The sequence below is a fragment of the Caloenas nicobarica genome, chromosome 29 (genome assembly GCF_036013445.1).
Source record: "Caloenas nicobarica isolate bCalNic1 chromosome 29, bCalNic1.hap1, whole genome shotgun sequence".
NCBI classification, from domain to species: domain Eukaryota; kingdom Metazoa; phylum Chordata; class Aves; order Columbiformes; family Columbidae; genus Caloenas; species Caloenas nicobarica.
The window spans coordinates 3,384,055-3,398,050 of record NC_088273.1 but is presented as its reverse complement, the minus strand read 5'-3'; the positions used below and the strand labels follow the sequence as shown (position 1 = coordinate 3,398,050).

At 59.1% G+C, this 13,996-nt stretch overlaps 1 protein-coding gene and 1 non-coding gene across 2 annotated transcripts; one reads left to right on the top strand and one right to left on the bottom strand.

Annotated features, from left to right (window-relative positions):
• Window positions 1-1,730: 1,730 nt before the first annotated feature.
• On the top strand, window positions 1,731-1,803 carry TRNAF-GAA (transfer RNA phenylalanine (anticodon GAA)). The gene has a single exon. It is a non-coding gene; the product is annotated as a tRNA-Phe (tRNA).
• Window positions 1,804-3,589: 1,786 nt separating this feature from the next.
• Window positions 3,590-13,268, bottom strand: LOC135999579 (scavenger receptor cysteine-rich type 1 protein M130-like). The gene is made up of 14 exons (XM_065653142.1): window positions 13,202-13,268; window positions 11,907-12,221; window positions 10,143-10,451; window positions 9,607-9,921; window positions 8,761-9,087; window positions 8,362-8,676; window positions 7,703-8,017; window positions 7,259-7,309; window positions 6,860-7,174; window positions 6,409-6,444; window positions 5,762-5,899; window positions 4,861-4,956; window positions 4,073-4,225; window positions 3,590-3,843 (listed from the first exon to the last, which is right to left on the bottom strand). Exons 1-14 carry the CDS (start codon window positions 13,266-13,268, stop codon window positions 3,590-3,592), a joined length of 3,006 nt encoding a protein of 1,001 aa, XP_065509214.1.
• Window positions 13,269-13,996: the final 728 nt, after the last annotated feature.

Sequence of the window (13,996 nt, the reverse complement as noted above, 5' to 3'; positions counted from 1 at the left end):
TCTGTGCTTTAGTCTGTGCCCGTTGCCCCTCATGCTATCATTGGGCACCACTGAGAAGAATCTGGTCCCATCCTCTTGGCACCCACCTTTGAGATATTTATAAGCATAAATAAGATCCCCTCCCAGCTTCTCTTCACCAGGTTGAACAGACCCACCTCTCTCAGATGCTCCAGACCCCTCATCATGTTTGCAGCCTGCCACGGGACTCCCGCCAGTAATTCCTTGTCCTTCTTTAACTGCAGAGCCCAGAACTGGACCCAGTAATTCCAAATGCAGCCTCACCAGGGCAGAGCAGAGGGGGAGGATTCACCTCCCTTGACCTGCTGGTCCCACTCTGCCTTACTGACCCCAGGACACCACTGGCCTCTTGGCCACAAGGGCACATTGTTGACTCATGGTCAACCTGTTATCAACCAGAACTCTCAAGTCCTCCTCTGCAGAGCTGCTTTCCAGCAGGTCCACCCCAACCTGTACTGGTGCCTGGGGTTATTCCTCCCCAGGAGCAGGATCTTGCACTTGCTGTTGTTGGATTTCATCAGGTTCTTCTCTGCTCAGTTCTCCAGCCTGTCCAGGTCTCGCTGAATGGCAGCACAGCTTCTGCTGTATCAACCACTCCTCCCCTAATGCCGCCAAACACTGAATTTAGTAAGAGCAGGAGCAGATGGGGCTCAGGTACCTAGTTGGTTCTTTTCCTCTGTCTTCCCCACAAAGATCTCCTGGGCCTTTGTTCCTGAAGGCAGGAGTTTGGAGAACAACCAGCAGTGGATGGGGATCAAGTCAGAGGTTACCTGAGCAAACTGAGACACCATTTCAGAAATGGAGGTGGGTCAATTGACCAGCTCCCTGAACACAAGAATCAGTATGCCATGGCACCTGCGATTCCCAGGAACACCCACCTTTTGGCCCAAAGTATTTTGATTTGTCTTGTGGTGTCCTGGCCAATATTGTGATCCATGTTGTGCTGTAGGCTGTAAATCAAATCAAAAGAATACCACTGCTTGGGGTAACTTCACTTTCAGTGCTGAAACATGGGGCAAATGGAGGGAGCTCAGAGCTTCCAGGCTCTCTGCTGCAAGACTAGAAATTTAGAGACTGGAAATGTAGATAATGGTCTTGTACCAGTGTACCTCACATAAAAATTTGGCCTGCTTTGTGCTTTTCAGCACTCTGGGGTCTGTCATTTGGCTTTTTTTGTTTATAAACTAACACCTCTCACACACACATTGGTAACAAGGATAAAATATAGAAAGTGGAAATGATTTAGTGGAAACACTCTCTCAGAGGTGTTAGCATTAAATGATAACAGTTATCAATGAAAGAAAAAGCAATTTTCTGAAACATTATGCCAGAGGTTACATACCATGAAACTGCAGCTTATCTGGTCAAGTAAGACTGAATGACAGGAACAAATTAAAGAAATTAAGCCTATCAACATCAAGAGGAATAAGAAATTATTTTAGAGCATGTTACCCTTACTGGTTTTAGTGACAGTAGAAATAAGGCCATAATGGCCCCCACCCAGCTGCTCACTCACTCCCCTCTCCTGGGGAATGGGGAAGAGAACTGGAAGGGCAGAGGGGTAAAAACTCGTGTGTAGAGACAAAAGGCAATTTAATGACAAAGCAAAGCTGTGTTCACAAGCAAAGAAATATAATGAATTCACTGCTTCCCATTGGCAGACAGGTGTTCAGCCATTTCCAGTAGCCATTCACAAGGGCTGCTGGGGCAGAGCTGAAGTAGCTCAGCTGGGAGAGCATCAGACTGAAGATCTAAAGGTCCCTGGTTCATCCCTGGGCTTCAGCAATGATTTTCTCCCTTTGACTTTTGCAGAGCCCATCTGCCTTCTTCCGTCCTGCCCTGGCCCTCCTTGCTCCTCCAGCTCTTGCCACAGCACTGCCCATGCCCTGTACCTGCAGATCTGTGGGTCAGAAGGAGCCTTCTTCTTGCACCACAAATTCCCGCCTCTCCCTGGGCAGGAATCTCTATTCAGTGCTTTTTTGGGGTGGTGTCAGCTGTCCCTCCTTCTAATCAAGAATCAGAATCTCTTTTTTGTGATTTCTCTGCAAAGACCCTGTCTCTCTCCTCTTTGTCATTCTCGATGGTGCACAGACTGCTCCCCTCATACACCTCCTTGCCTGGACCTCAGTTCCCAGACCGGAGCATCCTGACCACGGTCCCCCCCGGTCCCAGGGCCGGGCACTCTCTGGAGCTGAGGTGTGAGTGGCAGCATCCTCTGTCTGGAGGTTTGTCACAGCTGGGCCTCTGATGTGCCAAGGACAGCTGGCAAAGCCGTGCTGAGGTTCGTCCCCTGGGGAGCGTGGGCACCAGTGTTGTTCAGTCACACACTGTCCTGAGCAGAGTTTTGTGCCTCCCCGCTTTGCCCTCCTGCTGCAATGTTTGATGAATCACAGACACGCTCCTCTCTGGGCATCAGCAGAGAGATACAAGCACAGGGGAATCTGTCTGAGGCCCCACATGAACATCCCTCTGCATCAGTTCCTCCCTGCTGCCAGGGCACAGGTCAGGACAGAAATACCAGCAGTGGCTCCCCTGGGGTCTAGCTTGGAAGTCACCAGCCATCACACTGGGACTCCCAAACAGCCCCAGCTCAACCACTGAATGTCATTTTTACTTTCCAAATGTACCTTCCTCTGCATTTCCTGAGCACTGCACAAGCTGCTGTGCTCCCCATCCTCGCAGCCCAGAGCCAGGGCTCACAGCACAAGTGTCTCAACTGTCCCCCGTTTCCATACCCAAATATTCCAGGGAAGGTGGGTTTTGTTGTGACTGAGAACAACTGAGAGGAGAGGGACAGACTGCCCAAGCAAAGTTACTGTCTTTTCAGCTTTGAGAATGAGCTTGAAAATGTTTGGCTGCAGGGGTAGTGCCTGCATGACTGTCACTGCTCCAAAAGAGTCCTTCTAGGTTCTTGCTGAGCAAGAACAGGAGAGTCATTGATGAAGACGGGCTTCGGGGACCCATGTGCCTCCTGACCATTGCGGGAGGAGATCTGTGGGCCATCATCACCTCTGGGGCCATCTGGAGTTTAAAGGGCACCTTGACCACCTTAGGGTTCACTTCTGCAGGGTCACAGCCCAGGACTTACCCTGATTGGCAGCTCTGTCATGGCCTCTGCGCTGTGGGACCAGCCTGGCCCAGGCAGGCCCTGGGGGAAAGAGCAGCTGGGAGATCTTGGGGTGAAGAAATGGGCACTGGGGTGCATCATGGGACCTATTAGAGGGCCATTTTGACTAGAAACTGCCTGTGGCAAAGCGGGATGGAAACGTCTCTGTCAGCAGGATTATTCCACAGGGACCACGGGCTCTACCAGCCCCACAGCCTGACCTCAAACCTGTTGTCCCTGAGACAAACCCCTTCCCCACCGCCATGTCTTTGTTCTCTGCTGCCCCTGAACAAACTCAGGAAGATTTCCTGATGCCTGGGCAGACACAAACCAGCTCCCGGTCAAAGTCCACTGAGACTTTTAATAAGAACAAATATGATGCACAGTGTAAAAACGGGGAAAAAATGGAGGAAACTCTGGGCTGTTTCTGCTGCCCATGGGCAAAGGGAGACAGTTCCCCGGTGCTCATGGCTCTCCCAGCTGCACAGACCCCTCCTCCCTCCCGGCTGCACCCACCTGCACAGCAGGGATGGGCTCTCCTGGCCGGGGGCTCAGGGATTGCTGTGCACCCAGCTCTGTCACAGCCTTTGTGTCCTCACAAGGATGTGCCAGAGAGATCTCTTCAGCATCATCATAGCCCATGCTCCCCGGGGACAGGGACGAGGTGTCTCCTTCAGCTCCAGGGACCCCGGCACTTCTCTGGGAGCACAGGCTGCCCCCTGCAAGCAGCAATGCAGGACATTGCAGTTCACCCCATGGGGTCTGTGCACCACCTTCCTCCCTGGTCCTCACCACAATCAGCTCCTTCTCTCACCCTTCAGTCCCTCCATGGGAAGCTCCTGGGGCAGGTTCCCCCTTCCCAGGAGGTTTATGTCTCAGTACAGCAGCAACTAGGGTGTGAGCAGGGATGGCACCCCAGGAACCAGCAGCGCTGAATTTCCCTCTCACCTCTGGGTGCATCCCTGGGTCCTGCTCCCTCCTCTGGCACCCTGGGCATTTCCCAAGCTCCCTGTCCAGGGGCATCGTCCTCCTCAGGATGAGAAACCTCCCTGACATCATCATAGCCCTCTGCTGGGTCATCCCCATGCGGAACAAGAACATCTGAAAAGAGAGGGGAGCTGGTGACAGTGAGAAGATACATCCTGCAGAGCAGAGGATGGGAGGCACTGGTGTTGGCAGCAGCACAGGAGACCCTCAGGTCCTCCCCATCTGACAGTGAGACTCAGTGACACCTCTGTCCATCACTTGTCTGCAGGCAGATCAGCCCCTTCCTGCTTCATTACCTGGTGCTGATCCCAGACCATCCTGCTCCTCACGGTACCCAGGGTAGGGCTGCAGCCGGGTCAGGGACTGCTCTGAAGAGGAGCCTGGAGAGATGCGCAGTGGGTGTTATGGAGCGAGCCCATTGACCTGGTTCATGGCCAGTGCTGCTGGGGAAGGAGGACCCACAGAACTGGGGCTGCATGGGGAGGAGGGCTGGGAATTCACCCTGCTCCCCTGGGACAAGCTCTGTCTCAAAGGTGCTCCCAGAGCTGCCCCAGGACAGCTCATCCCTCACTGGTCAAGTGGGGTGCAGGGGCAGGAAGAGAGGGGCTGCCCAGCTGCGATCAGCAAAGCTGGTTGGGAGGAAGCTCCTCTCCTGGGCCCAGGACCTGGGTGCTCTCCCCACAGACCACACAGCCCCAGCACTGGGGTGGGGCCAGGGGAAAAGGTCCTGCAGATGTGCCCACACCCACCTGAGCGACCAAACCTCGCCTGCTTCTCCCACGCTGGGCTGTAACCGATCTCCTCATACACGGCCTCGGGGAAGAGCTCCTGGGCTGTCCTGGAGCCTGGGGACAGAGGCAGGGCTGGCACAGGGACAGGCAGAGAGGCGATGGGACCCCACTGTGTTCCCCCAGACCTGTTCCTTGGCCCAGCCCAGGACTGCTCCAACAGCACAGCCCCACTGTGCTGTCCAGGAACAGCTGCCACATCCCCAGTGAGGGCCACATCACTGTGGAGATGATGTGGGGCAGCATCACCCATCATCCCCTTGGAGACAGTGCTCAAGCCCCTCTGGCCCCTGGGTCATACCCCCTTGTCTGACCCCAGAGCATCTCCCGTGTTTCCCTGCCACCTGGAGCTGACGCCTGTCTGCCCCATGAGTCCATAGTAGGGCCCCAGCCTTACCAAGGGCAGGCAGGGCTGGGCGGAGGGTCAGCCTGGGGCCTGACACCGTGGAGATGGACCCTGCTGCCCTGTGCTCCTCCTGTCTTCTCATTTGCCCCAGCGCACCCTCCAGCACTACCCAGAGCACTGCCAGCCTTGGCCATCTCCCCCAGGATAACATATCCCCCAGGATAACATTTCCCACAGGATCACATCTCCCCTAGGATAACATTTCCCCCAGGATAACATCTTCCCTGGTCCTGCTCTGCCATTTCTCTCCTTGCCCCATCTCTTGCTCCCACCACCTCTGGGCTCTCTCCACCCCTTGCTGCTGGTGCCCGATGGCCAGACAGTCAATGAGGTGCGTGGGACAGGTGGCAGCACACAGTCTCATCCCCTCAGCTCTGCTTGTGCCCCTTGCTGACCCCCCGCAGCACCCACAGCCCTTCCAGGAGGCATCACTGGGACCTCTGTGGAAGGACCCACCTCTGCGCCCAGCCCTGGCTCTGAGCACTTGCCCGGCCAGCAGGGCCAGGAGCAGGCAGAGAAGGGCCCCCAGGATGATGCAGATGATGACGGGCACTGAGATCCTCCCATTGACAGTCGGACGGCCCCGGGTGGGATCTGCATGGGCAAGAACATGGAAGAACAGCACCAGCCCTGGGAGAGGTGGTGGCAGCACAAGTCATAGAATCATAGAATCATTTCAAACCATCGAGTCCAACCACAACCTAACTCTAGCACTAAACCATGTCCCTAAGAACCTCTTCTATATGCTTTTTAAACACCTCCAGGGATGGTGACTCCACCACTTCTCTGGGCAGCCTGTTCCACCACTTCGCAAGCCTCTCTGTGAGGAATTTTTTCCTAATATCCAATCTGAACCTTCCCTGGTGCAACTTGAGGCCATTTCCTCTTGAAATGGCCTGACCCCCATTGCACAAGGCAGCAAGAGGGTAAGTGACGGAGAAGCTTCCACCGTGCTGAGTGAATTACAGCCCTCCTCAACCCCCACACAACCACCCCAGTGCCTCCTCCTGGGAGTTTCACACTCCAACAAGGAGCCCCTTCCACCCAACTGTGGGTCAGAGTCTGGCCCTGGGATACCCAGCCCTGGGGGGAGGACAAGTTACCTGCTTGGGGTGGGGATGCTGCTGTCCTGGGTGCAGCTGCAGAGGAGGAAAAGGAGATCTGGGCTGAGAGGGTGGGAGTGCACGTACCAGGGAGCCTCCCCTCCACACACCCATGTGTGTCTGTAGGTGTCCCTGACACATCCTGCCCAAATTGCCCCTCCTGTAGTGCTAGAAAGGGACCCAGGACAGGGCCCGTGGCCTCTGCTCTGGGTGGCAGGCAGGGTGGCACAGGCAGCCCAGGGGATGGCCCTGGAGCTGCAGGGCCCCACAGGCAGTGGCCCAAGGACATCCAGTTCCACCGAGGCTGCTCCCTGCGTGGCACCAGGCTGCTGCACCCCACAGGAACATTCCTGCTCTCGGGAGCTCAGGGGCTGTGCCAGGACCAAGCGGGTGAAAGGCCTTCCCCAGCTCCCTGCCAATACCCGAGCAAGGGGTCCCAGCCCCAGCTCACCCGAGCAGCGCACGGCAGCATCTTCCTTATGCCGGCAAGCACGTCCGTCCCCAGGCCGGGCCCAGCAGTCCTGCAGAGACGACTCCGTCCCCCGGCACTCCACCCGCTCCAGCCAGATGGGGCCTTGCCCCACCCCAAAAGCAGCCTCACGCAGGGCAGACACCGCGGGGCCACAGCCCAGCTGCCTGCACGCCACCTGGGCATCCCGCATGTCCCAGGAGTCATCGCACACTGTCCCCCAGGAGCCGTGATGCCAGAGCTCCACTCTGCCCGAGCACCCGTCCTCGCCTCCCACGGCACGGATCTTCTCCCTGTCTGGAGAAGGCAAAGAGCTGCCATGGCACTCAGACAGCAGAGCCCTGCCAGGCAAGAGGAGCACACAGAGGAGCAGCTCCTTACCTGTGCAGCTGGTGGAGTTGGGGCACGGGGCCAAAGGCTCTGGGGGCATTTCTGGGCGCCTCCCTGAAGAAGGAAACACTGTGGTGAAGGGGCTGGCTCGGGGATTGTGCAAAAGAGAGCGGGGCTGAGCTCTGCTCCTGCCTGTGTGTGCCATCTTGGTCACAGAGCAGCAGGGGGTGTCCATGGAGGGGAGGCTCCTCTGAACCCCATCTGGTCTCTGCTGAGACCTCACTTGCAGATGTCACTGCCTCCCTCAGGCACTGCTGGGTGGCAAGTGCTGCTGGACGTGTGGGGCTCTGAGAGCTGTGGTCACGTTTGTGCCACCAGCAGCAGAAGAGTCTGACATGGAAATAAAAACCCCTCCAAGCTCTTTCTCTGCATTTGGCTGTGCCCAGAGGGGAGCAGAAGCTGGGGTGACACTGGTCCTGAGTGGCTCACAGTTACCATTGCAGGTGATGTGGGTCTCATCTCGCAGGTCATCGCATGACTGTGGGTCCCAGGGAGCAGAGGGACACTGCCAAAAAGAGTTGTTTTTCTCCCCACACTGCACATAATCCAGCCAGGCAGGGCCAGACACACTGCCAGAGTGCAGGACTGTTTCCAGGGATCCTCCGTCCCCACAGCCCAGCTCCTCGCATGCCAGGGACACCGTGTCCAGAGTCATCGAGTTGGAGCAAACACTCCCCCATGTCCCGTTGTAGAAAACCTGCAGGCGCCTGGAGCAGCCGTCACTGTTCTCCAGTCTCAGGGCCACGAACTCTGGGAGGAAAGGCAGCAAGAGGAACAGGCTGGTCTGGGGCTGTGGGAGCCAGGACACCTCTGCGCTCCCCAGGCCCCCAGGCAGGCAGGGCAGGGCCAGCAAGTCCCCCTTGCAGCCAGGGCAGAGAGAAGTCCCTGGTGGACACACTCCCCTGCTCTCCCCACTCACCCTGGGGGACAGCTGAGCTCCCCAGGGACCCCAGTGGGACTGAGGGCACCCGTGCATGGGTGTCCATAGGCCGGGCTCAGGCAGGGGCTCAGCCAGGGACAGCCTTGGCCATGCCCGGCTTTCCCTGCATCCCGGCCTCCCCGGGAACCATCTCGGCACATCTCCCAGCACAGACCTGAGCAGATGACACCTGCGTCCTCTTTGTGCCTGCAGTCGTGCTGCCCCCAGGGCCCGGCAGCACAGTCCCAGAGAGCAGCTTCGGACCCAGAGCAGTTCACACCGTCCAGCCAGATCTGCCCGGAGCCTTCCCCGAATCGAGCGGAGCCAGCCGCCTCCACTGGCCCTCCACAGCCCAGCTGGTGGCAAACGACGGCGGCATCAGACAGGTCCCAGCCATCGTCACAGACGGTCCCCCAGCTGCCCTGGTAGTAGATCTCCACTCTCCCTGCGCAGCGCCCGGACCCGTTCACCAGCCGGACCCGCCGGCTCCCTGCAGTGGGGAGAAACCCCAGGTGCTGTCAGGGGGTGTCTGCCCCCCACCCCATCATCTGGGGGCTCGTGCAGCACAGCTCACCCCAGCAAATGACTCCCACGTCCTCCACAACCCCTCCCAACAGCAAACCCCCGGGCAGGGAGGTGTTGCAGAGGGTCAGGCTGGCCTCGTGCCCTGCGCACCGGACCCCTCGCAGCCCCAGGGGGCCCGTCCCTCGCTCAGGCTTTGGGGGGTTGTAGGCTTTTTCTGCCTCTCCACACCGCAGCTGCCGGCACACCACGCTGGCCTCCTGCACGTCCCACTGGTCGTCCAGGACTCTGCCCCACGTCCCGCGCTGGAAGATCTCCACTCGCCCGTCGCACCGGCTCCCTCCGCCCACCAGCCGCAGGGACGCAGAGTCGGCTGGGCCTGGGGACAGCAGAGGAGCCACAGCCATCAGCGGCACCGGGCAGCACGGCAGCCTCCAGGGAGGAGGGCAAGGGGGGATTGTCCGACCAGACAGGACAAGATTGAGCCCTGTGCTGACGAGAAGCCAGGGCAAAGCCCAGGCCCTGTCTGCAGCTCACAGCCAGGTCTGCTGCTGCTGGGTGGTGGGATGGGGCTCTGCAGGGCTCTCTGTGGGGATGGGATGTGGCTGTCTGCAGCCACAGGGATGGAGCAGAGCCCCACCGACCTGTCCTGGGCTCATCCTATGGAACACAGGCCTGGCAGTGGTGCTGGGGCCTGAGGCGCTGCCCTGGGGACAGGTGTCTGCCTCTGTTCAGACCTCAGCTCTCCCAGAGCAGAGCGGTCAGTGTGAGCAGGGAAAGCCCCCCAGGGATCCTCCAGGGAGAAATTCAGCCTGGTGCTGCCATGGGACCCAGCTTTGGGTGGCCATGTCTCCCACAAAGGGAAATGGAGCTAATGCACCATTATCCCAGCACTCACCTGAGCAAATGACAGCAGCGTTGTTCCCGTGGGAGCATGGGGAGGCCCCCAGGGTGGTCACTGGGCACTGTCCTAGGTGGGCTTCAGTTCCCTCACAGTGGAACAAGTCTCTCCAGACAGGGCCGGTTTCTCTCCCAAAATACTCTCCTCCAGGAATGGACTCAGCAAACCCACAGTGGAGTTGATGACACAGAACGTGGGCATCTGAGAGATCCCAGCGGGAGGCACAGAGGGTCCCCCAGGTCCCCAGCACCTGGACCTCCACCCTCCCCGCACACGCTGTGCTGCCGTTCACCAGCCTGAACGCTGTGTACTCTGGGGACAGAGGAGGAGAGAGGGCGGGTTGGTGCTTTTGTAGCCTCGGTAGCCAGTGGACAGTCCAAAGGGACAGATGCCTTTCTTCTCCTTCTGCACAGTTTTCGTGCTGCAGAAAGTCCCATGATCCCTCCTGTCCTACACCCACTCAGCACAGTCCTTGCTCTGTTCCCAGCCCCTGGCACAGCCCCAGTGTTCACCACCCCACCCCGAGTCCTTACGTGTGCAGTTGACAGCAGCGCTGTTCATCGGGGTGCAGGCCTGGTCCCGGGAGGGCCCCGTGGGGCAGGAGGACAGGAGGGACTCATTCCCCACACACTGCAGCTCTCCATCCCACATGGGACCAACCCTTTCTCCAAAGTGACCTCCTCCAGACACAGGCAGGGCCACGCCGCACTGCAGCTCCCTGCAGACCACGTCAGCAGCTTTGGGGCCAAAGTGGGAATGACAAACAGTTTTCCACTGGTCCCCATCACGGATCTCCACACGTCCTGAGCAGCGGCTCTTCCCTTCCACCAGACGGACAAATCCTGGGAAAAGAAACATCAAAAAACCTGGGAGTTCCCAGAGCCCTCTGGCAGTTACATGCCCACATCCCTCATCACCTCCAAGCAAGCCGTGGCCAAAGTGCCCATTGCACATCCCAGAGGAAGCTGTTGGGGGAGTCTTGGTGACACAAACATATCCAAGACTCCTCCTCCCCTTGTCTACACCACCAGAGCACCCGAGGTGTGTGTCTGCCACACACTCACAGCCACAGGTGCTGCTCACACAAAGGGCTCCCACACAAGCTCCTCTGTGCTGCCTGGCACGGTCCCCCCAGCACCGCAGCCGTGTGAGCAGTTGGGGTCCAGGAGAACTGGCCCAGATGATGATGAAGCTGCAGCTGCTCAGCCCCTGCAGAGCTTGGGCCAGGCAGGACCATCATCACCTGGGTGCAACCAGAAGCGCACTCTGCTCCCAGGACTGTTCCTGGGGTGTTGGGAGGTTCCTTTTAGGTGGGAGATGTCCCAGAGCACAGAAATGGAGCAGCTGTTATCATGGCTGGCGCTTTCCAGAGCCCTCCGCTGCCTGCTCCAGGGGTTTGTTCTCATCCAGGGACACCGTGCTCTGCCCAGGGGTGCGCAGGTCCCAGGCCAATGGCCAGGCAGGGGACAGGAGACCCGCATGTCCCCCTGGCCTCACGCTGCCTCAGAGGGTGACAGCAGCACGGACGAGAGTCAGTAAGTGCTGGCAAAGACTCCATTTCATGGGTCAGTGTGGGGAGCTGTGGGCAGGCAGGAGGGGTTGGGCAGCTGGTCAGTGCTCCCTGCATGGGGTCCTGTCCCCACAGGGCTGTCACAGCCCCAGGGACATCCCAGGACCAGCCCTTGCATGCAGTGATACGGAAGAAGCAGCCAGAGTCAAGCAGCTGCCAAATCTTCAAGCCTCACAGAGCAGGACCACACGGCCGAGCCCTGGGCTTGGGCAGCGAGGGGCCGTGTGCCGCCTGCTCCTCTGCCCAGGGCCCAGCGCTCGTGCTCTCTGAAAAGTCCCTCCAAGGACATCGATGTACACATGTCCCTGAGGGGGAACAACCCAGCGTGGCCAGTCATCTCATGCTCTTCCTCCAAGGCGTGGGTGCCAAGCAAGTCCCCCTGTGGTGTTTCCAGCACAGGGATTCTCAGCCTTGTTGGCTGGGCACTGGCAGAATGGGTGGGGACCAGTGCAGAGCAGTGGACACCCCAGGGCAGGATGGAGGATTCACATGCAGCCCAAGACACTGACTGAGGCGGGGCTGACACACCAAGGCAGGGGCAGTTCGCCCTGGGGTTGGCTCCCTCTGGGCTTTCCCCAGGGACCTGTTAAAGCAGCAATGACCGTCCCAGAAAGGCAGCTTGACCGACATCACTGGGCCCTGCTCCAGCATGTCTGTTGCTCCCTATGGCACAGCCAGGGCCCTCCCCCATGCCAGCCCCAAAGGTGGGAACAGGCTGACCCCTTACCTGAACACGTCACTCCAGCATCCTCAGAATGATCACAGTTATGTTTACCCCATCCTGCATGTTTGCAGTCAGACAGGGTAGATTCAGTGCCTCTACAACCGACATCATCCATCCAAATGGGGCCAGATCCTGCCCCAAAGTGTCCGTAGTGGTGAGCTCCAACAGCAGACCCACAGCCCAGCTGCTTACAAACCACTGCTACATCGTTCATGTCCCAGCTGTCACCACACACGGTCCCCCACTGTCCCTGGTGTTTCACCTCCACTCTCCCAGCACAGCGCCTGCCGCCATCCGCCAGCCTCACCTCCGCAGCACCTTCAAACACCAACACGGGATGAGTCAGGAGAGCGCCGAGCCCCAGTGCTGCAGGTCTGGGGGAACCTCCTGCCTGCACTGAATCAGATGTACCAGGGTGGGAGCCCCCTCCCCTCCAGGCTGTTCCCAGAGAAGTGTGAGGGTCCCTTTTGTTCCCACAGCTGTGCAAGGCTGGGGGTGCCCAGGTCCAGCACGTCTGGGTCATTCTCCATTTCACCACACAAGGCAACTCTTCCCACCCTAACAGCCACCCACCCCCCACCCATGCCCACCCACACACTGCCCAGCCCTGCACTGGGCACCCGCTGCCCCAGACCAGCACCCCCTGAACAGTCCCGTGTATCCAGGGCTGCAGCTTCCCCTGCAAACCACCTGCCCCAGCACCATCCAAACCCAGCCCAGCCCCAGGGCTTTCCCTGTTCCCACTGAGACCATCCAGAGGATCCCACATCCCCTCCTCTCCTGGTGTCAGCCCAGCCCCTGCCCTGGGCCAGGCCCCCCAGGAAGGACGTCTCCCTACTACAGATGTCCCCGTCCTCTTCTCTCTGCAGGGCACAAACTGCCCTCGTGGGGTCAGGGCTCCCCTGGAACAAGGGGCGCTGAGCAGCACACAAACCCTCTGGGGCACCCCAGAGGTTGGCAGTGGCCTGGGGATCTCTGGGTGCTGCCATCACCAGTGAGGCCACCACTGGCTCCAGAGGCAGAGTGCTGGGAACAAGGGGGTCCAAAATGGCACCCCAGGACAGGGTGTCTGTGAATCCAGCCAGGCACAGGCTGCCCTGAACACTGGAGCCCTGGAAAAAGAGATACTCTCTCCCACCCAGATAGGCACAGGGAAGGGCACAGGCTCCATGGATCTGAGCACCTTCTGCCCCTTGTCTCAGCAGCACCTGCAAAGAAACCCCACTCCCAGACAGATCCCCATGACCACACTGGTACCCGCTGGCCCTGGGCGGTGGGACAAGGGAGTCAGCACTTACCCCTGCACAGCTGTACCCAGAGGAGCAGCCACAGCGTCTGAGGGGACAGGAGTCCCTCTGTGCCCATCCTGAGCCTCCTGCCCTGATGGCGCATCCCTCTGTGCCGCACTCCCTGCCGCAGCTCCAGGGACTCGTGGGAACAATGATGACGGGAGGGCAATATATCTCTGCAGATGTCCCCCAGCTACAGGAGGAGCCAATCGAAGCAGCAGCACCTTTTTAGACATTATCGGGAGCTATCTCCCCTCCGACACAGCCCAGTCCTCCAATGAACTTCTCCAGCGCCATTCATGACCATATATGAGGGACGGCTCCGCTGCAGGTGTCACATCACTGTGCTGGTGGAACGTCACAGGACAGGGCCGGTTGTAGTGGGGCAAACTGGTTTTTTATTCCTTGAGCCCTGTGGTGTGGACCAGGAGCACTGAGCATGTCCTGTGAAAGGCACATCCAAGAGCCCAAGGTGAGAGTGTCCAGCCACTCCTGTGCCATAAGACCCATGGGGCTGGGACTGCACTGGGACTGTGTCAGGAAGGGAAGGAAACAGCCCCTGTGACAGACCCCACAGTGCTGGGAGCAGCAGCTGGGAAAGGGCCTTAGCCCAGGGCAGAGCCCCATCCCAGGAGCGCTGGCTCACCCACCGCTCCCTGGAGAGCCCACGGAAGGTCCCTCGCAGGAGCTGGAGCTGGGACACGTCCCTGTCCTGGCAGCAGACGTGCAGCCCAGAGGCTCAGACGCGTCCCTGCCTGTCAGTGTGTCACCGAGGGGCCGTTATTCCCCACGGGTGGATCAGAG